The following is a 27,294-nucleotide window of genomic DNA, read 5'->3' as shown; positions in this document are numbered from 1 at the left end:
ATTAAGAGGCAGTTGATACAGATGTACACCAGGCAGGGTCGTTTGAAGCAGAAGGCTTTATGCTTCCAACCCCCCACCACTGCCAAGTTTTAGGAAATTAGGACAAGTCATCAAATAAGAACAACCATAGGGATCAGTAACGGCTACCTGTAGCAAATTACATCAGACAGCAATTTTTTACAATAGCCGTTTTTTTACAATCCCTTACATATGAGTAACTGCTTTGGGTAGCAAATTCCTACAGGTAGCAGTTTCTTGCACTACACCTGCACAGCTCTGCTCCCCTGCCCTTCGTGGGCTCCTGCTCTCTCCTTAGCTCAGCCCCACTCTGGCCCAGGCAGTTCCAGCTCACAGTAGGATGGGACCGCCTGGCCTGGCGACCCCTGTCAGTCAGGCTAACTTGGAGCTTTGGCCTCTCCCCATTGTCCCTGGGGACTGTCAGTCTCAGGGTCCTGATTTCCCATTGACCCTTCCCCTTTCTTTTGGTACTGGGAATTAACCAACCAAAAAACCCCAGTAAATTTTAGTAAGGGGCCAACAATCCCCTTACACAAGCTGTTACCCAGGGTTCTTTCAACCCAAATCTCTTGGTAACTTTTACTCTGTCCGAGATGGTATCAGGGAATAAATCAGGGGATACACGGCCATCCGACCGATAGATGGCTAGCACAACCAGGACAACACAAGAGTGCTTTCACTTAACGCTAAACTTTACTTAGTCTCAAGTACTTACATTTCCGCAACAGGTTAATAAAACACCCCAACCCTGAATAATTACTGAAGCCGAGTGTGGCTCTCGAGTGGCCCAGCAGCAGCCTGTTTGCTGGTGGGGAACACAAGATGCATCCAGAGGGAGATAGAGATCAGCCCTCAAACTTTTCCCCCCCTTATTTATATATTAGTAATACAATTATAAGCAAGCAGTTTCAGCGGTCAAGCAAGAGGTTTCCTTATGATTATTGGTTAACCAGGCGTGTTTTTCCCCCCAGAGTTTTCAGCCTTGAGGCCCCTAAAATGCATGTATCAGCAACTTGAACACAATTCTTATCAGGAAGGTTGTGGGGTCAAGCTGCCCTTTCTTTGGCACCCAAAACCCCCTCCCCTCCTGCCTTGGTTAAGCTGAGGCTGCTGCATGGCCAATTTATGGCCTGCTGACTTTGCTGCTTTTAGCATTAAGCAGTAGTGGTTTCAGGCACTTTACTGGTTTGCCAAAATCTCCCCATATAGTTCCCCTCCTTAAAGGTCACCTGTCACACGAGGTTCCTGCCACACCTTTTCTGGATGCACCTGAGCTGAGATCCAACGAAAGCTCAAGGCTCTCAGCCTAGACTGAGCAAATGATCTTTTTGTCGGCATCCCATACTTAGCACACCTGCATAGCAATTGACAAGCGATTGCTTCAGCCTCCTTTCCCATTTCAAGGAGGGGCGACAAGTAGGATATGTTCCTTTCCCAGGGGTACGAGTGCTGATGGCAGTAACCACTGACTCATCTGTCAGGGGACTTGCAATTGCCGGATTTTATGCCAGGTCCAGCATGTCATCAGGCTGGTAACAAAAACCATTACTATTTGGCAGCCCAAGATTACTATGATGGGGTGCAGGGCCAAATTCAGGATGCCTGTGCCAGTGGGGGACCATCTCAATAACACTTCCCACCAGTGGTGTGACAAATCTTGGCCAAGTCTTGCAAATGCCCGTTTAATTTCATTGACATTATGATGCATGGTAACCATGACTCTGCGCCCTTCCTGTTTTGCAGTATCGAGCTGGTTCTTTAAATCAGGATGTAGAAGCAACGTTTGTAAAGCAGTTAAATCCATTCCAAGGGGCACAGGTGTTACAATAAGACACTTTTAACTGACTATATTTAAATTTGGGTACATAACATTCAAAATCACATCCCCCAATTGCTATAAAATGAAGAAACATATATTCTCATAAGGCTTATGATTTACTTCATGAACTTAACTTCCTTTGTTTGCCAGTACCTCTATGTTAGTAGCATCCAGCACTCCAACTTCTAATCCAGTTCCACCCGAAGCAGTTCAATACATTTCTTGGGAGCCTTTTCTTTAGGCTATGCACTCCTCCTGGCTGCCAGGCAAATCCAAGAACCTATAACGAGAGTGATCAGTTAAGGTGAGCTATTACCAGCAGGAGATGAAAAAAAAACCCCTTTTGTAGTGATAATCAAGATGGGCCATTTCCAGCAGTTGACAAGAACGTGTGAGGAACGGTAGGGGAAAAAATAAACACGGGGAAATAGTTTTACTTTGTGTAATGACACATCCACTCCTCGTCTTTTTTTCTCTCTTCTGCTGGTAATCGCTCACCTTACCTGATCACTCTCGTTACAGTGTGTACGGTAACACCCCTTGTTTCATGTTCTCTGTGTATATAAATCTCCCCACTGTATTTTCCACTGAATGCATCCAGTGAAGTGAGCTGTAGCTCATGAAAGCTTACGCTCAAATAAATTGGTTAGTCTCTAAGGTGCCACAAGTCCTCCTTTTCCTTTTGTGGATACAGACTAACACGGCTGCTACTCTGAAACCTGTCATAGATTTTTTTGTCCGGTGGGTGGTGGTTGTGGTTAGGGGTTAGGGTTAGGGCACATCCTCATATTACCTCAATATTGGTGCTGCACATAAAAAAATTCATTCCACACGTGGATGGAAAAAATTAGAGGGAACATTGTGTGGCTAATATGTCTCCTCGCCCTCGCCCTCCAACACAGACATGGACCTTATTGAGACTTAGGAAGAGAAGTTCAAACAGCTCTCAGTGAACAATTTCCAATTCCTTGGAAAGCTGCCATGGGTGAGGAGCATGTATTCAGTGAGTTCATAGGGCAGAGTTTGAAGGCTATTAAGATTTGAGGAACCATTCTTCCTTGCATCGTCCCTGTGTGGCTTTCAGAAGTGTTCACACACTCACTACCCTACCGTTCCTCACCCACTGAGCCAATCTAATAGAAAGGCTGGGAGGTCTCCAAGTTAATAAAAAAGGAACAAAAAAGAACAGTAAGTTTCTAAGATTACAAGGGGTTGGATCTCTGCAGCTCTCAGCCTTTGGGTTCACATGGAGCAGGACCTTTAGCTGCAGTTAAGGAACCAGGTGTGCCACTATATATGTATCACATTGATACCAATATTCCAAACTTGCAATGAATCTTACAAGATACACCATGTAAAGTATTGGTGGGAAACTTATAATTGGCTAAATATGATAATAATGTTTATATATGTGGTGGAAAATTAACCACGTGTTGTGTTTGGATCAGAACAAGCCTGAGGCTCCTTTATTGATTACAAGTGCAGGGGGGTAACAGCTCTGAGTAGCTGCCCCTCAATGCAAAGCACACACAGCTTTTTAAAGCTCAAAACCACAGACAAATTACACATACTTCCCTATTAATTACCTTATTTAGAATACATTGCAAAATTAACACTGGTCAAAAGCAACAACAAGCGTCCCCCACTAGGCCCTTCCTGTTATTCACTGTCTGTTCTTTTGCAGTCTGTGACCTTTCTAACACAACTGTTGCGGTTATATATTTCATAAGCTTGACTACTGCAAATCTGTTCTGTCTGGGGACTTCTCCATCCTGCTCCTTCATGCCCTTTCTGCACAGAAAACTATTGTTCCATTTTGGGGACTTTCCACTGTGACTTCTCCTACCTCTTAACCCACATAAGCAAACAGGATCTCAGTTTACGGCCTGCAGGCAAGTTTGACCAAAGTCAGGGCCTTGACCTGAGTTTTATGTCCTGTTAATTTTCCCTCACATATGTATGTATCATCTTTGTATTGTGAGTTATAAATATGTGTGGCATATCTGTAGATCAAACTTCTGCTGTTTCTGGGTGACAACCCCGACAGATGGGCATCAGCACTAACTAGCCTGCTGAATGGCCCATCAAAGACAAAGAGCCCATTGAGAGAAGGCAGGGTTACACCTATGAGGCAGCAGGACATGTAGGGCCATATCTGTGGACAAGGGACTCCAAGTGCTTTTCCTTGCCCATGTACTGTGAGCTTACGTGTGGGACACACAATGTACAAGCCACATGGCAAAGGGTATAAAAGGCAGCTATGTCTTCTCCATTTTGTCTCAATCCTGCTTCTTACCTCTGGAGCAACTTATCTACAGCCTGAAGCTCTGAACAAAGGACTGAAAAACCCATCCAAGCTGTGGATGTGTTCCAGAAGGACTCTACAAGCCAGCAAACTCACCAATGCTGCTAAGAACTTGATATATGGATTCTGAAGTGATATGTATGAATTTGACTGCTTTGACCAATTCAAAACTCCTTTTCCTTTTCTAATAAACCTTTAATTTTAGATACTAAAGGATTGGCTAGCAGCACGGTATTTTGGGTACTGAGCTGGTAATGTGATTGGCCCTTTGGGAATCAGAAGAACATTTTGTATAGTGAGCAGAGTTTTTAAATAACTTCTCACTCTACTGGACCTAGGTGCTGATTGGGAGCCAGAAAACTGGAGTGCAATAAAGGGAGTGGTTTTCTTTTTTTTTTTCTTTAAGCTTCTTGATAGCCAGTGTGGGGGATCAGTTTGTAACTGGTTGGTGAATCTAAGTACAGTTTTAACTGCCAGTTCTGGGAGAATCTGCTCTCCTTTTGCATCCTGCCCTAATGGTGGGATTTTCAGTGTGGGCTACCCTAGCCACCTCTAGTCATACCAATTATGACATAGATAGTCCAGCATTTTGGGCTAGCAGGCTTTTTCAGGTACAGGGAGATTAGTGAAAGCCTGTCGACATGCTTCATTCCTCAGAAGGGATCAGTCCTGGGATCCTAGTCTCTCTTTGGTGGCTTACATAATATAAGAATGTAAGACTGGCTATGCTGTGTCAGACCAATGGTCCATCTAGCCCAGTGTGCTGCCTGACAGTGACCAGTGCCAGATGCTTCAGAGGGAATGAGCTGAAAGGTGATGAACTTCCACCCTTACCTTTAAACTTTAGAATTGTCGATTCCAGCTTATCCCACCTTAGCACACTTCCCCCGAGGTCTCTGGGCAAATCAGGTGTGAATCCCTCCTTCAATACAGACGTGTCCCAATCCAGCTGAGGTGAGGCAGGCTTTGGGCCAATGTCAGTTTGGAAAAGGCCTGCTTCACCCAGCAGGTTTCTCCAAGTATCCATTGTTGTGAACCGCATGAAGTGTGCACATGCGAACCCAACTATATCAAACATGAAAGAAACACAAGACCCGTTCTGGGGAGGTTTCCAGAGCCAGGCCTGAGGGATAAACAGCTGTGCTCTAACAGCTGGCCTCCTCAGCACCCATAAAAATAACTGGTTGCAAAAACAGAACAAAAACAAAATTAAAAAAACAAACCAAACCAACCAACCACAAAAAGCTATCATCATGCATCCATCACCATTTTAAATTCTGACATCTGCCCAATGGGACATCTTTGTTTTCAAACCGGAGACCTGGGGAACTCTGTGGCTATTATATCAATGGAGTAAAAAGTTATACATAGAATCATAGAATCATAGAATATCAGGGTTGGAAGGGACCCCAGAAGGTCATCTAGTCCAACCCCCTGCTCAAAGCAGGACCAATTCCCAGTTAAATCATCCCAGCCAGGGCTTTGTCAAGCCTGACCTTAAAAACCTCTAAGGAAGGAGATTCTACCACCTCCCTAGGTAACGCATTCCAGTGTTTCACCACCCTCTTAGTGAAAAAGTTTTTCCTAATATCCAATCTAAACCTCCCCCACTGCAACTTGAGACTATTACTCCTCGTTCTGTCATCTGCTACCATTGAGAACAGTCTAGAGCCATCCTCTTTGGAACCCCCTTTCAGGTAGTTGAAAGCAGCTATCAAATCCCCCCTCATTCTTCTCTTCTGCAGGCTAAACAATCCCAGCTCCCTCAGCCTCTCCTCATAACTCATGTGTTCCAGTCCCCTAATCATTTTTGTTGCCCTTCGCTGGACTCTCTCCAATTTATCCACATCCTTCTTGAAGTGTGGGGCCCAAAACTGGACACAGTACTCCAGATGAGGCCTCACCAATGTCGAATAGAGGGGAACGATCACGTCCCTCGATCTGCTCGCTATGCCCCTACTTATACATCCCAAAATGCCATTGGCCTTCTTGGCAACAAGGGCACACTGCTGACTCATATCCAGCTTCTCGTCCACTGTCACCCCTAGGTCCTTTTCCGCAGAACTGCTGCCTAGCCATTCGGTCCCTAGTCTGTAGCTGTGCATTGGGTTCTTCCGTCCTAAGTGCAGGACCCTGCACTTATCCTTATTGAACCTCATCAGATTCCTTTTGGCCCAATCTTCCAATTGGTCTAGGTCCTTCTGTATCCTATCCCTCCCCTCCAGCGTATCTACCACTCCTCCCAGTTTAGTATCATCCGCAAATTTGCTGAGAGTGCAATCCACACCATCCTCCAGATCATTTATGAAGATATTGAATAAAACCGGCCCCAGGACCGACCCTTGGGGCACTCCACTTGATACCGGCTGCCAACTAGACATGGAGCCATTGATCACTACCCGTTGAGCCCGACAATCTAGCCAGCTTTCTACCCACCTTATAGTGCATTCATCCAGCCCATACTTCCTTAACTTGCTGACAAGAATACTGTGGGAGACCGTGTCAAAAGCTTTGCTAAAGTCAAGAAACAATACATCCACTGCTTTCCCTTCATCCACAGAACCAGTAATCTCATCGTAAAAGGCGATTAGATTAGTCAGGCATGACCTTCCCTTGGTGAATCCATGCTGGCTGTTCCTGATCACTTTCCTCTCATGCAAGTGCTTCAGGATTGATTCTTTGAGGACCTGCTCCATGATTTTTCCAGGGACTGAGGTGAGGCTGACTGGCCTGTAGTTCCCAGGATCTTCCTTCTTCCCTTTTTTAAAGATTGGCACTACATTAGCCTTTTTCCAGTCATCCGGGACTTCCCCGGTTCGCCACGAGTTTTCAAAGATAATGGCCAGTGGCTCTGCAATCACAGCCGCCAATTCCTTCAGCACTCTCGGATGCAACATCTTGTCTCAAGTAATTTTCCTCTCAACAGATTTATTTTAAAGCTTATCAAAATAAATTCCATTTGAAAAATAAATAATTACAGTCTATATTGGGTCTCTATTCTTGTACATGCTATTTCTCTCACATATTCCCCCACTCTAATTCCTTTGGAGCGAGGTTTTAATTTCAGGATTAGCCACTATTTCCAATGTAGTAGGAGGGGACAGGGAGAGAACAAGAAGGAAACTTTGAGGGTTACAATATAATTCAGGTTATCATATAATCTGCCTCTTACTTTACACTAATTAACTTCATGTTTAATTTCATTGTTGCTGGTAACAACTTATTCAACGATTACAAAATATAAACCTATAGGACAGTTTTCTCTTGATTCCCATTTCCACCCAGTGAGCTCTGTGTGAAGTCACATTCTACAATAACCTAGGAGCCTTCCATTTCTGAGAGTTCATTTCTCCCTGGGTCTTCTCCCATAAGTGTGGGTGGAAGGGGGTCTCACACTACGTGGGAAGGCTGCATCATGAGGAAAAACCACCTGTGCTCTATTTTCACACTTTCTAATCTTTCGAAGTAGCAGCAGGAGGAGAAATGATACAATTGCATTAGACTTAATAGAAAACTAAGAGACCAAACCACAGATTCTGGACTTAGCATTCATGTATCGTGCAAAGTCTGACCTTGGAATCTGATACATTCCCTCATTAGCTACCATCATTTGCCCAGCATGGAAGTGCTTCTTGTCCAACAAGGCAGCCAGATTGGGACCCATGGGCATGGAATGGCTCCAAAGGAAGCTCCTCCACTCCTCTCTGTTTCTGGCAAGTCTTTCAATAGTTCCCCAGCTGTGCCCCAGGTTTTTCAGCTCAACTTCCACAGCTCTTCGCTATGTTGTTTTTGGGCAGCCTCATTCTTGCTTGCATCAGGTGTCCATCTTATTGCTATTCTGGTGATGGAATCAGTTTCCTTCCAAAGCACATGGCCAATCTATCTCCAACGCCTCCTGGGAATGATGGTGCTCAGATCCTCTTGGCTGCACTGTGTCAATAGATCTTGGTTTGAGATTGTTCAAGGACAAAAGATATGGAGGATTTTTCTGAGCCAGGTTGTTTGGAATGAAGACAGTTTGGACATGTCATACTTTCTCATTCCCCTGCATTCTGCACTATAAAGTAAGGTTGAAAGTACACAGCTCTGACAGATATGGAGTTTGGTTTTGGTGTTGTATTTTGATAATTTCCAGACTGTATTTAAGCTCCTGAATGTGTTCCTGGCTTTCGTGATTTTGTTCCGGATGTCCTGGCTTGCGCCACGGTCCTGACTGATGGTGCTGCCCAAGTATGTGAATGTTTCTACATTGGGGAGAACATGATCCTCTATCTGTACCGGTGATGGTGAGGCAATATTAAAGGTCATGATATCCATCTTATTGTGGTTGATTTTCAGTCCAATTTTCTGGCTGAATGCATTGAGCCAAATTGTTTTTTCCTGTATACAGTGTTGGGTATGTGATAGGCGAACAAGATGATCTGCGAAGTCCAGGTCTTCAAGGGATGAGAAGGTTAATGCCTTTTGGCATGTCTTCTGTTGTACATCACATTACCCAGTCAATGGCAATGTTGAAGAGGATTGCAGACATGACACACCCCTGACATACTCCTGTTTTGACTTCAAAACTGTGCTCACTGTGATCAACACTGCATGTAAAGTTGAAATAGTGAGGTATAACTCCCCCATATATGCCCATTTCTTTCTTTAATCTGATGGCACACATTTAAGTTAGGGAACAGATACAGGTGTGGCTCAGAATCCCTGTAAGACACCAAATGTCAGGTATCTATTAAAAATAGGTACCTTTCTGCAGCTCTATCACATTCAACATGGATTTGATTTTCTATACATTTGCCTTATATCCCATGGTGAACTCAACTGAAATATCATCCATTTTATCTCTTTCTACCTAGACACGGATTGCATTTCCAAAATAATAGGCAAAATTCACCTGATTAAGAAGGAGAGATCTTCAGGAGCAGCCTCTTGCAGGGTGTGGGCCACCACTGCTTTGGGAGCCAAATGCCTGGGTGTTTTGCTTAGTTACAAGTCACTTACTAGGGAATCCTCTTCCCAGCCCTTTAGACAAAACATTGACTTAACCAACTGAACAACAGTGTGATTGCATGCAGTTATTTCCACAATTTGTGATTTGCTGGTCTTCACCATTTCAGAATGGAAATTAGAAGTGCTATTGTCTCCTTGGTAGCATGTCCAACAGAGTGCAGCATTCACTCCTGACGACCTAACTGCACTTGAGCTTCCCCCAGGGCACCCTGGCGGGGTGAGGGAAAGAAAAAAACATAAGAAGAAATGACTGTTTTAGCAAATGGTCTCTTGTCTCAAAGTCCCAAGCAAATCTGAGTAACAGGCTTCCAAATAGAATGAATATGCAATTATGTAACCAAATGGCATTCAGGAAAGAGAGAGAAACCTGCAACATTGAGGAGCGTAAGATATGCCTGTGGGAATTCTGTCTGCACGTGTACAGTGGTGCAGAATTCCTCCAGGAGTAATTAAGACACTTTCAGTTTCATATAAAATCACATTCCAGAGCAGGTTACATCTGATGACTCAAAATAAGAACAGAATCTTGCACTGCATTTTCCTCTGATCTATTCAAATCTTCTTCATGCAACATCACCTTATTATTATTATTAAGTCATGTTATTTACAAGACATTTCCCATCACCCTAACAGGTCAAAAACAGCCAAACTTCCCGTCTGTAAACAAAACTTCCAGATCAGCAGGGAAAAGTTCAGAAGCAGCTTTGCAAATAGATAGAAACAGGGATAGAATGAATACCCTGTGTTTGGGATCCACTCAGATTTCCCCTCCAGCTCTGTGACGCTTGAATCCCCAGCCCCAAGAAGACTGATTGAGACTCAAAGTGTGGTTCCTAGCACAGAGCGCAGGGAACACTGCATCATGTGGCATGGGAGGTGGGGAGATAGCGTATGGGGAGGATAAACTCTATTGTGGTTGACACAGAAGCTAAAGCTACTGGGCTGAGGGAGCACAGTGATGGTGAGGGGGAAGCAGGAAATCCCTCTGATTCAGAGGGTAAATGACATTTTCCCCTAGCTCCGTTCCTGCTCTTTGTTATAGTTCAATATATTTCAAACGAGGAAAATGGTAGAAAAGATATCTGCTCTCCAACGCAACCCAAAGCAACATCAGAGCAACTGGGAAGGAGACAATTTGCCCCCAAAGGGAGAAATAAATGACTAACAATTGCTTTGAAATGGGGGAACTGTATAACCGTGATGCTCAGGGTTTGTTTAGACTAGGAAAAGTGATGGAGTTTAGGTCAGGTCAAGGGGAAAGCCAATGACAACCACGGCACCTGAGCTGCATCTGCTCTACATCTAAAATGGTCTTTTTACACCAAGATCACTCACTTGAGCAGCCAACGCCATGTACAGCCCTAGTGGATGTAAGGCACGGGTAGATTTTGCCTCAGCGTAGCTTCTTAGGATCAAACCTCTCTCTCCCACCTGGAGATGATGAACATTCCTGGCTGGAGGGACACACGCTCCTACGACTCAAAAGGAAAGCAGTTGATAGGAAAGATCACAGGACTGACCCCAAAGAAGGGTGAGCTGCACAAGGCAGAAGCTGGCCACTCATCTGGGGGAGCTGCGAGACCACGGTGAAGGTGGTGCACAGATCACTAAGTGGGAACTAGCAAATGGGATATTAAAAAAACCCCACCTTTGGCCAGCCCTAGTCGAGGCATTTGTTATAGTACCGTGTCATGTGGCTTTTCTGATGTCTAGTAAGTGCTGAGCCCTGACTGAAGCTCTTCCCGCACTCCGCGCAGGTGTAGGGCGTCTCTCCCGTGTGGATTCGCTGATGTGTGGTCAGGGCTGAGCTGTGACTGAAGCTTTTCCCGCACTCCGAGCACGTATAAGGCGTCTCCCCCGTGTGGATTCGCCAGTGTGTGATCAGGTTTGAGCTCTGATTGAAGCGTTTCCCGCACTCCGAGCAGGTGTAGGGCGTCTCGCCCGTGTGGATTCTCCGGTGTCTAATAAGGGCTGAGTTATGGCTGAAGCTTCTCCCGCACTCCGAGCACCTGTAGGATGACATGCCGGTGTGGATTCGCTGATGTGTGATAAGGTTTGAGCTCCGATTGAAGCTTTTCCCGCACTCAGGGCACGTGTAGGGCGTCTCGCCCGTGTGGATTCGCTGATGTGTGATGAGGGCTGAGCTGTGACTGAAGCGTTTCCCGCACTCAGGGCACGTGTAGGGCGTCTCCCCCGTGTGGGTTCGCTGATGTGTGGTCAGGGCTGAGCGCTGATTGAAGCTTTTCCCGCACTCCGGGCACGTGTACGGAGTCTCCCCCGTGTGGATTCGTCGATGCCTAATAAGGTTCGCACTCTGACTGAAGCTTTTCCCACACTCAGAGCACGTGTAAGGCGTCTCTCCCGTGTGGGTTCTCTGATGTGTGATAAGGGCTGACCTATGACCAAAGCTCTTCCCACACTCAGAGCAGGAGTAAGGCGTCTCTCCCGTATGGATTCTCCGATGTCTAATAAGGGCTGAGCTACGATTGAAGCTCTTCCCGCACTCAGAGCAGGTGTAGGGCATCTCTCCCGTGTGGATTCTCTGATGTGTGATCAGGGCAGAGCTCTGACTGAAGCTTTTCCCGCACTCCAAGCATCTGTAGGGTGTCTCTCCTGTGTGAATTCTCCTGTGTGTGATAAGATGTGAGCTCTGATTGAAGCTTTTCCCACACTCCGAGCAGGTGTAGGGCGTCTCTCCTGTGTGGATTCTCCAATGTGTGATAAGGGCGGAGCTCTGACTAAAGCTTTTCCCGCACTCAGAGCATGTGTAAGGTCTCTCTTCTCTGTGCATTCTCTGATGTGTGAATAGGTCCGAGCTGACATTAAAGCTTTTCCCACTCTCATGGCATGTGTAGCGTGTCTCTTCCAAGTTGAATCTGTCACCTGTAATAGGGTCTGAGTGGCTACTCAAGTTTTCCTCTGGCCTCTGCTGAGTCTCACAGGCTTTTGATTTTTCTGGAAATGCACAACTCCCGGAAACCTTCCCTTTGGATCTTCCTGATAACATCCCATGTGGTTCTACTTCCTCAGCATCTTCCTGCTGGGGTGTCTCCTCCTCATTCTCACTCACCATCCCATCACCTGATGGGAGACAGAGAGAATCCAGCCATAGGTCACTCCCTGTGCCGGAGAGAAAGGAAATCTCAGAGAATGTGAAACAATTGTGAAACAAACAAAAATATAAGCTGGAGAGGTCAAATCTATCAGGAGCTGATTTTCCCAAAACCCTTCACTGAAGGAGAGAGGAAGGGATCAGTTCTGGGTCTGCATCTCACCAGAACACTCAGGGGAAAGTGAGATCAGGGAGGGACCTTCTGCCACTTGTCAGTCAGAATAGCTGGGAAGCCATGACTGACCTCTGCCACAATGATTCCACATCTGCAGGGAACAATCCTGAACTTGGAGAGCTCACAGGGTCTCTGTAGGGCATCCCAAATGTTTCCTGCATTCCCAAACAGTTTTTGAGTTGGTTTCACCAATTCCTCACCTGCGCAGGCAGCTCTCGGGAGCACTTCTTTCTCAGAGCCCTGAAGGAGTGGGACCCACGGCTCTTCCCCTCGTTCCAGCTGCGAGATCACATCAGGTTTGGAAAATGGAAACCCTACTCCAGGGAAAGAAAACAAGGGAGGTCAGTGGAATTTGTGGGATACTTGTCACAAAGATCATTCCATGGTTTTAACCCCAGCTCATTTTTAAGCAGTAACATCCCAAGGCCAGCTTCCTTGGCTCAAAGTGGCAGGAGAGATATTATTATTATAAATCATATTCATTACCTTAGTGCCTAAGGGCCAACTAACAGTGGGTCCCCATTGTTCTAGGCAAAGTACAGAGAATAGTAGATGGCCCATGCCCTGAAGAATTTACAATCTAAACAGACACGACCGACACAGAATGGGGGAAGGGGTAGAACCCACCAGCAGAGTGAACTCCGTGAAGGCAGAGGGACAGATCGGATGAGCGCAGCACAGATCTTGAGACGGACCCCAGTGCTTTCTGCAAGTTGCCACTATTACTGCATTTCCCCCCCAAAATGACTCTTCCTTTCTTGAATCATGTTTCATAACCAGAATCGTTGGTTAGAGGGTGGGTGGGCACACAAGGTCACGCCCCCTCCCCAGATTTCTACCTGGAGACACCTGACTCGTCCCCAGCATGCAGGGCAGAGGCTGGGTGCACAGATGATGTGTGGGCAGGGCACACAGGGTCACGTCCCCTCCCTGTATTTCTACCTGGAGAGAAATGACTCCTCCCCAGGGCACAGGGCAGAGGCTGGGGACTGGCTGCTGTTGAGACTTGCTGGCAATGCACCTCAGCAAGTTTCTGCTGTGACACTGGGCAGATTTTCAAACCATAGCGGGGTTTATTAGTCAACCAAAACACAGCATTGGAAAGTCCTTAGATTAGGACAGAGAAGCGAAGAATACAATACAGTCCATGCTGGCCAATGCCCTTGAGCCATGCTGCTGTAGAAAACAGTTTGGTTTCCTTTCACTGTGCCTGTCCATTAGTCTTCGCTCCGGCAGAGCTCCCTGCGTCTGCGAGCCCAGTTCTTCCTGCTCCCAAAAATATAACAAGTCCATGTATGCTTCACTCAGCCAAGCAGAGATCCTCCCATGGCCAGGTGAGAATTATTCCCTTGTCTCTGTCGGGTATTCCGTTGATGTGGGTTTGTGTATTTTTACCCTATACTATTCAGAGTTCAGAGAGGAAACCAGTGTTTCTCAAACTGGGAGTCCCAACCAAAAGGGGATTGTGTGTGTGTGTCGTGGGGGGGTGGGGGGGTTGCAAGCCTATTGTAGGGGGTGTCGTGCAGTATTTCCGACTGGACTTCTGCTGGCCACCCAGCGCCGGAGGCAGCCAGCAGCAGCACAGAAGGGAAGGTGGCAATGGAATGCCATTATTTCAGCAGAGCTTCCGGCAGCCGCGGGAGGGTCTTGGAGGTGGGTCTGACCCAGCCCCGGGAGCAGCCCCTGCAGGGGAAGAGGAAGACCCATCCCTCAACAGCCCAGCCAGGACCAGCCGTTGGAGCTCAATATGTAGAAGGCACTCGCGGTCAGGGTGCCTCCAGCCCTGCCCCTCCCAGGATCCAGGCCCCATAGCACTCAGGGCTTAAAGAGGCCTTGGGCTGGCCGTGTACGGCAGGAAGTGACCATGGAAACTCCCACCCCCCAACCACGGCACCGTGGGTGATTGTTCATGTTGCCCCCCACTTAAGGCTGGCCCTGACCTCTGCAAAAGTGAGGACCCCCCCCCCATATCACGCCCCTCTTACTTCTGCTCCGCTGCTTGTGGCTGGCCATCCAGCCAGCAGCCGCTGGTCTCTGGCCACCCAGCTCTGAAGGCAGCTCCGCCACCACCCTCAGGGCAGAAGAAAGGGTGGCAAGATATAATAGCCTTGTGACCCCACCCCCGACCTCATCCTCCATAATCCCCTTTTAGGATGGGACCCCCCCCCCCCGCGGTTAGAACATTTTGAAATTTCGGATTTAAGTATCTGCAACGGAGAAATTTAAAATCCTACGACCGAGAAATTGGCTGTGAATTCGGTAGAGCCCTAATGACCCATTAATATCACCCCATGACAGTTACATGAAAAAACATCGGATGTCTCCTGCTCTTTATATTCATAGCAATACCAATCACAGAGGGGAACTGAGGTGTGTACTGGAGTCACCGAAATATTACCAAATTCCCATCTCTCTCACACACACACACACACACACGCTGCTCACTGCCCTTGCAGAGAAAGCAAAGCACAGGATCTGGAGGTTAGTCCAGCGAACACCGTGGAGGACAAGCTGCAATCCCCAAACCCTGGTCAAGAAGGAGAGGCATGTGGGTCCCTGCCCTTAGAGAGGGGCTGGCTGGAGGCCTGATACCGGAGAGGGCATTGCTTGAGCCGACCATGGGGGCAGGTCAAAGGCTCAGCTACCTGTGATGGCGTGGACTGACACGCTCATCCCAGGAGCAATGGAATGGTCCTCCAAGCAGGCTAGAGTGGCTGCAGGGGAAGCAGCCAATCAGGGCCCAGGAGGGCCCCATATAAAGGAGCTCCAGCTCCAGAGACACTGCAGTTCCCTGGAGGAGTGTGGCTGTCTGATGGAGCTACAGCCCGAGGGATGGTCCAGAGCTAGGAGAGGCCGGCCGGCCACTGGGTCTGAGCTTAGAAGAATCCTGAGCTAAGGGTAAGATGTTGGTGAAGGCTGGGACCCTCCCAATAGGCCACTGGGGAAGGGCCTACAACTGGTCATCAATAAAGCCCCAGAAAGGAACTGAACTGTCAGGAGGCCCACCCGAAGACTTAAGCCAAAAGAGACAAAGAGAGCAAAACCATTGCCCCCAGGGAAGAAGTCCTAGGGGTATGGCTTGATGGCAGGTCTGAGACTGGTTTAAAGACTGGACACACCAAACTAGAGGGGGTGCTTGTGAGAAGCGGGTGCTGACCCCATTACATTACCCTGGAACTGTGACATCACAAAAGCATATTTTGGGGAATTAGGAAATCTAGTGACTCAGGTGTAAGGGGAGGAAGAATTAAACTCCACCAGTGCGTGGAGAAGGCTGGGGAATGAAACACTAAAATTCAGAAGCAACAGCCTGTAATTCTTCCAGGAAAGGAGAATGTCAGGAACTGGGCCATGTGACCTTGAGCGAGACAGGCTCAAAGATTCAAGGAGCCTGGAGGGCAGACAGCTTGTGGTGGCTGCTGCAGATGAGGAGAACAAGACTCTTCCCCAAGCATACTCCCATTGACCCTGACCTGATTTAATGATCTATGACCCAGTCTTGTGGGCAATGTTATGCTAGCTAGAGGTAAAATGACCTAATCAGAGAATGGTTTATTAGCTTACAACATGGGTGGAGGGCAAGGATGTGAACATAAACGGGTTATTCAGTTTGCTACAGTTAAGGGCCTATTCTATTAGGCTGCGGCTTTGTGGGAGGAGTTATGCTAAAATCTGGGATTTAGCTGAATGGGCTTATGGAGAGAATCCCAGGTCAGATTTTACACCCTCATTTTGAGAGACTAATGAGTTACCACAAAATAGGTGCAGTACACCACAGGATTCTGAGAGAAGGAAGTTTGGGGTGGGCTTTAGCAATTAGGTTGCTATGCGGTATCTTGGCAGTTGGACTGCATTGCTATATTGGAATTATTAATAAATAAGTGGTGTAAATCATGAGTGTTAATGCTTGATGCTTAATTATGGACTTTCCAGAGGCCACATGTGGGCAGAGGCAGCTACGGACATTCTTGTCATCTGGGTAAAGGAGGACACATAGTATATATCCATACTATTATCATAAGGAAGGGGATAAAATACCTCACCCAGTTACCATTTTTGCAGGTTTGTTGGGTCCCTGGGACAGTGTAAACTGAATCAGCACCTCCCTTCTGTTGGGCTCACCTGCCCTTTGATCTTTGTTTACAATAGCGTCCATACATTGTAAGTATACACAATGTAAGACAAGTATGAACAATGCAGGACCCTTTTTACTACACTTACCTTATTCTAATAGTTATGTGTATTGATCCTTGCTTATTACATCAATTATAGCTGTTTATATTAAATTTTCTGTGTAAGTTGCACCAAAATTTCAACTGCAGAATTAACTTTGAGTAGCCACCTACAAGGGCAAGTTATACAAGGGTTGGGCAGGAATTTGGGGTTAAAGGTCTGGGATCCCCCACAGCTCTACATCCCCCAAACCTCTCCACCCTCCCTCCCACTGACCCACCCAGCCCACTTCCTAGCTGCCCTTCATCCACACTCCTGTCTCCTTCTTCCCATTACTCTCAACTGGTACCACATCCCAGCACCTTGGGAACTTCTTGTGTTCCCTCCTCGTCTCTCACTACCTCATCCCTCCCCGCTGCTTCTGAGCTCTAACCCTGCACACACCCTCCCCATGTCCTGGTATCCCAGGTATCCCTGCTTCCCCCCCCTTCTCCTCTCCTCCCATGGCTCTGTTCTCCCTTCTCCCTTCACGCTATCCTATCAAAAGAGGAGCTCATCTGACTGTCACACAAGCCATGCATGAGTCATACACCTATTTACTCAACTTAATTCAGAATTGTACGGACAGTATATTTTAGTTATTAATGTAATTTTAATGCATCCAGTAAGGATATTTTAAAGTGACTGACAGAACCAAAAAATGCAAATGTCCAAAAAATTATACTAGTGGGTGGGAGATAAGGCCAAAAAGGGTGGGCAAGGAAACTTGTCAAAACTTGTTTACTTCTGGGGGAATTTACATCGGTGAGTGTACACAGAATTCCTGCTCCCACACCCAGATTTCTTTGCTGAGAAGTAAATCACTGCCTAGGGGTGGGGGTGTGTGTGAGAAATTCACTATTGCAGCATGCGTGGCATGGAGTAGGGGGCTTGGAGTATTTCTGAAGCGGTAGGTGTGGGGGCAGGCTCTGTTGCCTCAGGCAGAGGAGAATGTAGCAGCCTGTCTGCTCGGTGAATTCTTCCCATTGTTCTTAGTGAATTCCCCCAGGAGTATAAAACCGGTGTAAAAATTTTAAGGCTCCTTTACATTACCAGAGTGGTGCAAAGGAACCTTATTCTAAAGGACAGTATGGCCTTATAAATGCTCTTGGTGTGTTAGTGATTAGGACTGGTCTGAATTTTTTGGACCAAAAAAATTCCTATGAAAATGTGCTCCATGAACTGTTTTCTATTCTCCTCTTTTGGAGATGGTCAGTAGCCAGTATAAATCGTCCTTCATGTTCTAGGATGTAACGCTGAGCGTAGGGCTTCGTATATTTGTTGACTAATAATTAGAACTAAAGGGTCAATAGTAGCTACTATTAGACTGAGGGGGTTTGGTGATTTTTTTTTTCCTCCAGTGCTCCCCAGTCCCATTCTCCATCCATTGTATTGCAGTTTAAATAAATTTCCAAAATAATTGGAACTAGCTGGATTATATTGCATTATTTTGACAAATATGCAGAATTTTGACAAATTTTAAAATATTGTGCACCGAATTTTTAGTATTTGGTGCAGAATTTTAATTTTGGGCACAATTCCCCCAGGAGTAGCATAAGTAACAGTATAAAATTACTAATCAGGTTTGTCAGAGATGACACACCTTCCAATAACCAAGGGGACAGGACTCCTTACCCAGCAAGGCCACCGTCTCATAGTTCTCCTGCATGACGTCCCTGTAGAGGGCTCTCTGAGCAGGGTCCAGCAGAGCCCACTCCCCCTTGGTGAAATACACAGCCACCGCCTCGAAGGTCACCGGCCCCTGAAAGAACAAGAGTCCCTCACTCAGTACCTGCTGTCCCAGTCACAGCCCCACTATTCATGGGAGAGCAGGGCCATGTAAATAGCTTAGATAATAGAGTGTACTTTGGAGCAGTCATCTGGAGCTATCCTTGGAGAGAAGTCTTTCCTGTCATCTTTACTCCCCAGCAGGGAGGCATTTGGCCAGTACTGACCCATCGTTGATTACTCAATACCATCCCAGAATTGGGATGTTCTAAACCTATTGCTTATGTCTGTGTGTGCTTAAATCTAATAAAATGCAGTGTTAGACAGGAGCAGGCTTACTTGCATTACTCCTTGATCAGAGAGAATTGCTGTGTTCCCATTGATTTATTCCTGACTGCCTGGAGTGACATGGTTAAGGAGTTTCTGAAAACCCCAGGTAACAGAAAGTTAAGAGTATTGGTGTACTATCCTGAGACTTCTGTAAGACATCTGACTTGGTTCAGTACAATATTTTGATTAAACAATTAGAATGGTACAAAATAAACACCGCATACATTAAATAGATTAAAAGCTGGCTAACTGATAGATCTCAAACTGCGATTCTAAATGGGGAATCCTGATCAAGTTGATGTAGTCTAGTGGTTTCCTACAGGGACTGGTTCTTGGCCCTGTGCTAGTTAACATCTTATCAATGACCTAGAAGATAAAATCATCACTGATAAAGTTTGCAGCTGCCACAAAGATTGGGCAGTAAGTAATGAAGTGTCCGTCGGTTCAGGCTCCAGCACTGGGGGTCTGGGAAGTTTTCCCAGCCCTGGACAAGGGGTTATTTACTGTTCCACAAAGAGGGCAGGTTCCACTCCTATTCATTGAAACTAGGCCCCAGATTACACAAGTCTCAGCAAGTTTGTCACATCCTGTCCCCTCCCTTTCTCCACCCTAGATAGTTCCTGCCTCCCACTGCCTCTAGCAGCTCCCACCCTCCTATGCATTTACTGCTCCTCTCCCTCCAAGCAGAGCCCACCACCAGCTCCCTGATAATCCCTTACCTGAGCCAGCTCCATTGCAGCCATTTCCTTCCCCCTGGGAGGACGGGATGATCTGGAGTGAAACGTGGACATTATTCCGCAGCCTGCCAGGGCGAGAAGGGCAACATGAGAATTCAGACAGGGGTTTTGTCCATTCCATAAGCAGATTTTTTGCGTGCCCCCCAGATTTTTTCCCTGCTAATGGACATTTTAGGTTCTACCACACTGTGAAGCAGAGTGACCTTATTCCAGACAGGCCTAGCCCCCTCCCACTAGTGTGAAACTCTGAGACATGGTGAACTCCTCCCATTAACAGGGATCCTGCCATAAATATAAAGGGGAGGGTAACCACCTTTCTGTACACACTGCTATAAAATCTCTCCTGGCCAGAGGCAATGTCATTTCACCTATAAAGGGTTAAGAAGCTAAGGTAACCTCATTGGGGATTTTGGGTCAGGTGCCAATGAGGGGACAAGAAGCTTTCAAATCTGGAGCGGGGATGGGGCGGGGGCAGGGACAAAAGGGTCTGTCTGTCTGTGTGATGCTTTTGCTGGGAACAGATCAGACATGCAAGTCTTCCAACTCCTGTTAAGTTAAGTTAGTAAGTAAGCTAGCTAGAAAATGCATTAGATTTTTCTTTTGTTTAATGGCTGGTAAAATAAGCTCTGTTGGATGGAATGTATATTCTTGTAACTTAAGGTTTTGCCTAGAGGGATTCTCTGTTTTGAATCTGATTACCCTGTAAGGTATTTACCATCCTGATTTTACAAAGGTGATTCTTTTACTTTTTCTTAAAATTCTTCTTTTAAGAACCTGATTGATTCTTTCATTGTTAACATCCAAGGGTTTGGATCTGTGTTCACCTGTACCAATTGGTAAGGATTATTATCAAGCCTTCCCCAGGAAAGGGGGTGTAGGGTTAGGGGGATATTTGGGGGGAAGGCGTCTCTAAGTGGGCTCTTTCCCTGTTTAACACGCTTGGTGGTGGCAGCATAGGGTTCAAGGACAAGGCAAAGTTTGTAGCTTGAGGAAGTTTTTTAACCTAAGCTGGTAAGAATAAGCTTAGGGGTCTTTCATCTGCACCCTAGAGTTCAGAGTGGGGAAGGAACCTTGACAGATCCTGATGCCGATGTGACCGTAATAGCAGAAGCCAAGACTGTGGGGGCCGAGTCCATCCCAGCAAGGTCACAAGTCTGTAGGTGGTGGAGCGTCCCCTTTAGGAGAGAGTCCCTTGCTTCTCGCTGGCAACGTGCACAGCTTGGTGCAGAAATGATACAGACTGGAAGCTCAAGGTACACATGCACCTCTTTCCTTTCACCGCACACATGGGACATTCAGACCCAGATCTCCTCCTATCACAATCACACCCTCCACAAGTTGCTCTGACTAACACCTCTCCCAATCGGTGCAGCTACACCTAATATGGTGAGTACAGAGGATGCCCAGTGGCTGACAGCTCCAGGGGACAGAGTTAAGGTTGCATTGGCATGTACATTAGCTCTGTTTTTCCCAGTTTTGCTGAACTCAGCATTTTGGCAGGGCCCAACATACTGCTGGGCAACTTTAACTCTGAATTAATGAAGGTGTCAGTGACTAGATGAATGTTCAGTAAATACACAGAAAGTGATGGCTCCCCAACCCTACTTGCCATTCACACAGGCAGCAAAGCCCTGGGCAAGGCAACTTTCAGAGGCCAAGAGAAGGGGATAGAGCTTAGCGCTCCTTTGCCAGTCACGAAGGAGTAGCAGCAAGAGAAGGTTGGTAGTTGGAGGGGTCAAGAGATTTGAGTCATGCTGGGGGGTAGAAGCAGCTGGGACTGGGCTACCTGGGGCTGGGCAGTCTCCATGGGGGACACATGCTCCTCCTCTGCTCCTGCCACACTCTGTTGCTGGCAGAGAACAGCCACCCTGCTCCCAGTCCCAGAGGCAGCCCTGCCTCCAGGCTGTCTCAAACTGCACCCACTAACTCTCTTCCCAAATGGGAAGAGACTCGGGTCAACAATTTCCCTCCCAGGCAAGGACAAATCCTGCTGATAAAATGGGTGGGGAAACACCCCAAATCTAAGGAGGTTTTAAACAAAGGTTGGAGCTTTAGAGAGAAGGGGACAAAAATCAGTGGAGGAGAGAAGAGAAATAGTGAATAAAATCATCCTATGGGGGAGCAGCGACTGCTCAGTCTTGCATTTTACCAAGAGCTCACACGTTGCACAAACATCCGCTCCCATATCGTCCCCTTATGAGTGTGAGTCCAGAGCTCCTCCTCTCTGATGCACACAGGCATCCGCTCCCGTTAGTACTGGGGGAAACGCAATCCACCTCCAGCAGTGAACCCTAATTGCCCCATCATATGGGGCAGTCCCAGCTGAGAGGGAGGTGACTGGGAGGGGGTACAAAGGGAAAAGGAGTGAGACTGAAAGTTGTTGGCACCAGATTAGTCCCAGGATATTAGAGAAGTAACTTTTTTCCAATTGGTCCTAAAAGAAATTCCCTGACCCACCTTGTCTCCAAGAGATCTGAAAGTGGCAGAAGGAGACCAACAGGAAGACCGAGCGCAGGACTCTAAACCAAACATTTTCAACCCCCTGGAAGAAATTAATTTCCCATCTGCCCATGGGTGTATCACCCCATTCCTCTCACAGCAGCAAAGGGAGACTGCAGCCAGCCCCTGAGGGTCCTTCCCCACCCTGGGATGTGAAGGATCCTTGTCCCTTAGTTTCCACAGTGGCCAAAGGAGTTTACTAGTACTCCCTCCCCAGACTCCCGGGGGCAGCCAGGGATAATTAGTGGGTTATGGGCATTAGAAGATGAAAATTCATTAACAATGATATTTGTGTTAAATCCCTAGACACCCACCAATCCCCGTCCTCCTTCTGATGAGCTATAAATATCAAAGGGACTCAGCTCCTGATCCTGCAGTGAGTTCCTGCCCCTCCCTGCTTTCTATAGCAGTACCTGTAAGAACAGGCCAGGGAAACCTGTTAATACTTTGAACCAAAATCCAGAAGCTGCTGAGCATGCACAAGTTAAAATGAAACCAAGGCTCCGTCGCTCAAAGGACCTGGCCCCTAGTGCAAAATAACAGACACTCCCCAGAAATCTGAAATGGCCACTTCATAACTGATAGATTATTTATCTATTGACTTCTGTGAATTCTGGAGGATTCTCTGCGCCTTGAAGTCTTTAAACCCTGATTTGAGGACTTCAATAGCTCAGACATAGGTGAGGTTTATCGCAGGAGTGGGTGGGTGGGATTCTGTGGCCTGCGTTGTGCAGGAGGTCAGACTAGATGATCATAATGGTCCCTTCTGACCTTAATATCCATGAATTACCAATAAAAGAAACAACCCAGTGAAGGTGATACCCTGAGGAAGAAATCTTGTATGTCTTTACAAATTGGTATAATCTAATCTGGGGCTTTATACAGTAAAATGCCTTATTCGTAGCCCTATGGCGATTACCTGGTGTCACTACAGGGCAGAATTAAGGTTGGGTTCCTTAGCTGTGAATTTCCATCCCCTAGCATACTGCAATTGCTGTTTGGCTGGCTTTGCTGAATCCATTTTGTCCATTTTTTATTAATTTTAACTGATATCAGTTTTTGTATATATTTTAAACCCTTTCTTCCATTTCAGTGTTCAGCACTGTGGGAAGTTATCAGGGTGGCCAGACAATAACTGATTTGATTAAATGCTGAGATTCAAAGAAGCTAGATCTTTAGAGCTGTTCAAACAAATTGTCAATGTCACATGCAAAATATACAGTGTAAATATCCTTCAATCAAATTCCACTTACTCCAGCAGCATTTGTCACTTTGCCTATATACATATTTTTTTCATCTGTTTGCATGTGCAGTGAACTTGACATTTACTGATTAAAAACCCAACCCTTTCAAGCCTACTTTTAAGTAATGAAATACTTTAATTTTTTCACTTCCTAGACTGTAATACTTGCTTAGAGGATAATTACACCCTCCCTGGGATGTAACCCCATCATGAGGTAGCTCCTGTCTGGGAGCTCTGCTGAGGCCAGTGGCATTATGATCAGAAGGTGACACTCTGACACATGAGCAGAGACACATGGGGGAGGGTGGAGGATGAGGTAACATGGCCCTGCAGAGTGTGGGGAGCAAACTCCCTCTCCTCTCTCCCACCTCCCAGAGTCAGTAACTCTGATAAATCATTCCTTGAAATCTAAAGAGCCCCAGTATGTGAGACAGTGACTGATGCAGGTGTCTAAGGGGCTGTAGCACCAACCCCCTGCCTGGATGAGGGGGATGAAGAACTGCAGTAGAAATGGGTTAGGCTAGGAGAGGGCACAGCTGATGTGGGACTGGGAGCTCAGTTGACCAAGAGGCCAGAACTTATGCAGGGGGTTGGGACAAGAAGTCAACAGGACTCGGTAGAGGCACTTCTGTGTATTTTCCCCGTTTACCATCCTGCCATGTATCTAATTTAGAAACTTTTCCTTCACATTTAAGCACACTAGAGCGAAGCTCTGAGGCATTTCCACGTACAGTGGTACAGTTTTAATTAGCTGCTCAATCAGATGCTTTTGCAACAGAAAGCAGGCAGTAATTGACATGCATTCATTAATTAACTTGACTGGTGCTGTGCATCAAATTTCAAAAAAAAACCCCAAAACAGATGGTGGGTGTGAGTGTAAAAATATCAGGCATTAAGAGATGGAAATTAGACGCCAGTTCATATCTCGCATGCTTATCTCATAATTGTAATTACATACTTTTAAGCGACTGAATAGTAACACCATGTTTTAATAACATTAGAGTCTATTTGCATAATTGTTTGCAAGATTTCTTTGGATATTGTCTGACAGCAGTCTTCTCCTTTTGAGATCAGTAAATACAATCCAGCACCCCACTTCTGAAAGACTGCAAGCCCTGGCCAGTGACATGCTCCCTAGAGAGCACACATCTGACGAGCCCTAATGTTAGGATATAGATATTCAGGCCTGTCTGTAAAGGCCTATACTCTAAGAATTTAGATTGATTCTTTTTATACCTCTAACTAGCCAAGTGATAAGAATACATCACTGTCTGCTGGTGTAAGGGCCTTCTCTTACTGAGACAGTCGGAGGCCCTGTTCTTGGACTAAGGCCTTTGGCTAAGCAGCAGAGGCAGCCATAAGATGGGAAGCAACCGGTCACCTCCTCACTTTCCAAACGAGTCACATCGAAAGAAGGTGCTATTGGGCTGTTAGGCACTATCAGGACAGGATTGTATCCTATCGCCTCCAGAGAAAGGGAAGTGCCTAGAAGATGTAAAAGGAAACTTAGTTTGAGAGCATCCTGTCTGGCAAGAACTCACTTATCCATAGCTGGGATGTGAAATCCTCACTTCTGTATTGTTTTGTCATTATAGTTCCCACTTTGCTGTTGTTTCTGTATAATCTCTGTCTGGTTCTGTGATTGCTTCTGTCTGCTGTATAATTAATTTTGCTGAGTGTAAACTAAGGTGGTGGGATATAATTGGTTAAATCATGTTATGATCTGTTAGGATTGGTTGGTTAAATGTCAGTAAAGTGACTGATTAAGGTATAGCTAAGCAGAACTCAAGTTTTACTATATAGTCTGCAGTCAATCAGGAAGTGGGGGTGTGGGTGGGAGAAGTGGGGGTGGGGAAATTGGAATCGTGTTTGGCTAAGGGGGGGAAATGGGGAACAGGGACACAGATGTAAGGCTCTGGTGTCAGAGCTGGGAAGGGGGACACTAAGGAAGGAAACTGGAATCATGCTTGCTGGAAGTTCACCCCTCTCCCCAGCCCCATAGCTGCTGCAGCCAGGGACAGGTGTCTCTCCCCAGTCCCATAGCTGCTGAGGGGGGGGAGAGACGCTCTCCCCCAGCCCCAGAGCCCCCACAGTGGGGAGAGGCACCTACCCCCAACCCGGATGCTGGTGCAGGGAGTGGGGGAGTCTGCACCCCCAGCCAGAGCCCACATCCCAACCCTCTACTCTGGCCCTTCGTCCCCTCCCACACTCTGAACCCCTCGGCCCCACCCCACCACACATCACCTCCATATTGAGGCACAGAACAAAATTCATTCCACATATGCATGGGGTGGGGGGAATGAGAGGGAACATCGAAAGAGGGTCTGTCATGCCCTTTGGGGTCTCTGCAGCATGTGACAACGAGACCCTGATCTTGGACTCCGCGGCACCAGACAGAAGGAGTGCCCCGAACTTGGCCAAGGTCTGTGCAGCTCCTGGCACACTGGGGGCCCTCAGCTTGGTCCAGGTCAGAGCCACATTTAGTAGGATAGGAGCCCTGACCTCAGTCACAGTTTGGGCCACATTTCTCACAATGGGGACCCAGCTCTTGGTCAGGATCTATGCAGAGCCTTCCACAACGGGGGGGCTATGACAGCAAACATCAGGGGCCCAGGTCTCTGTCTGGGTTTGTACAGGGAGGGATGAGGGGAGATAAAGGGCCTGATCTGGGGGAGGGGGTGGAATTCCAGGCATCAGATTGGGGAGGGCTGGGAGCAGAGGTCACCCTGCAACCTTTGAGATGGAGAGACTCGGGCAACAGGTTCCCTCCAAAAAGGTAGACGAGGTTGTGATTGAAACCCATGAAGAGCACCTCTGAACGCGTGAGGATTTTTTTAAAAAAAAGCCGATCTGGATAATACAGGAAATGGTAACATCCAATTTTTGAGATGTGTGTTTAGTAAGAAAAAGGAAAGGCTGCAAATATGGGGAATTTTAGCATCCTATCACAAGCTAGAGGAAAGTGGGGGGGAAGTTTGAGGGGATTTTCTAGCAATAGTGGGCACAAGGGAAAGAGGTAAAATTTTGAATGGATTTCAGGTCAAGCTTTTGATAGCTAGAGCAAAAAGAGGAAAATTTTCAAGGGTTTTATAGCAAACTCCTGAGAAGGGTTGATGTTCTCAGATAATTAGATGGGGAAAATCTCCAGGGATACTAAATCAGACACCTGGAGAGAAAAGTAGAAAGATTTTTTTTTTTTCATATATTTGATATCCGTATTTCAGAACTGAGGAGAAAAACGGGGCACAAACTAAATATTTGCCAATACCAGGGGATATTTTATGTCCCCATTCCTCAGCTCAAGAGAGGAGAGGGGAAAAGTGAGGGGATTAAACAGTGATATTCAATCAATAACAGATTCTTCTCGCCCGACCTTCGCGTGGCCGGCCGCGATGTGGCTCTCACAGTGGGGCTGGAGTCAGAAGCCCAGTGGCTGTGGGGCAGGGCTGGCAGGGGGGGTCTGGGAATGGGACTAGCAGGCGTGGGGGGGGGAAGGGGGAGTAGCTGGGACTGGGAAACCTCAGCTGGGCCCTCTCCAGGGGGGGCGCTTGCTCCACCCCCCCCTTCCTGGGCCTTTCCAGGCCCCATTGCAGAGAGTGCCCCCCCCCCCCCAGGTCCCTGTGTCCCCGGGCTCTGCCCATTAACCCTCGTCCCGTTTCGGAAATCACTCGGGGGGACGATTCCCACCCAATCAAGGACAAATCACCCCAGGTAAAAATGGGGGGGGGACACCAGTGGGGGCTGGTCCCCCTCCCTCGGGGACCCCCCCCCCAGGGCAGAGCCTGGCCGGGCTGGGGGGCGTTGGGCTCCTGCTGGGACAGCAGCTCTGAGCCCCCCCCCCCCCCCGGGGCCAAACCCCCCCCCCCACCAGACACGGGGCAGAGTCACCGCCCCCCCCCCCCCCGGGGCTCGCTCCGGTACCTGGAGGCTGCAGCGGGGCGGGCGGAGCCCGGGGCGGCCCCAGGGCGGCTCCAGCGGGAGCGGGGCCCGGGGGGGGGGCCCGGGGGGGTTAAGGAAGGTCGGTCCCGTCCCGTCCCCCCCCCGGCACAGACTCACAGAGCCGCGGATCGCACACACGGTCCTTCCTCCTTTGTTCTCCCGGCCAC

The 27,294-nt window shown here is 47.4% G+C and overlaps 1 protein-coding gene across 1 annotated transcript; it reads right to left on the bottom strand.

Annotated features, from left to right (window-relative positions):
* Positions 1-15: 15 nt before the first annotated feature.
* On the bottom strand, positions 16-27,294 carry LOC311514108 (uncharacterized protein). Its single transcript, XM_084616493.1, has 6 exons — positions 27,245-27,294; positions 19,429-19,511; positions 18,287-18,413; positions 12,640-12,753; positions 10,838-12,272; positions 16-2,117 (listed from the first exon to the last, which is right to left on the bottom strand). The coding sequence occupies exons 2-6, from the start codon at positions 19,498-19,500 to the stop codon at positions 2,075-2,077; spliced, it is 1,791 nt and encodes a 596-aa protein (XP_084472619.1). The 5' UTR covers positions 19,501-19,511; positions 27,245-27,294; the 3' UTR covers positions 16-2,074.

This window comes from Lepidochelys olivacea, assembly GCF_965140295.1.
Source record: "Lepidochelys olivacea isolate rLepOli2 genome assembly, chromosome: 28".
Taxonomy (NCBI): domain Eukaryota; kingdom Metazoa; phylum Chordata; order Testudines; family Cheloniidae; genus Lepidochelys; species Lepidochelys olivacea.
Note: the sequence above shows the minus strand (reverse complement) of the source record. Positions and strands in the feature narration are given on the sequence as shown.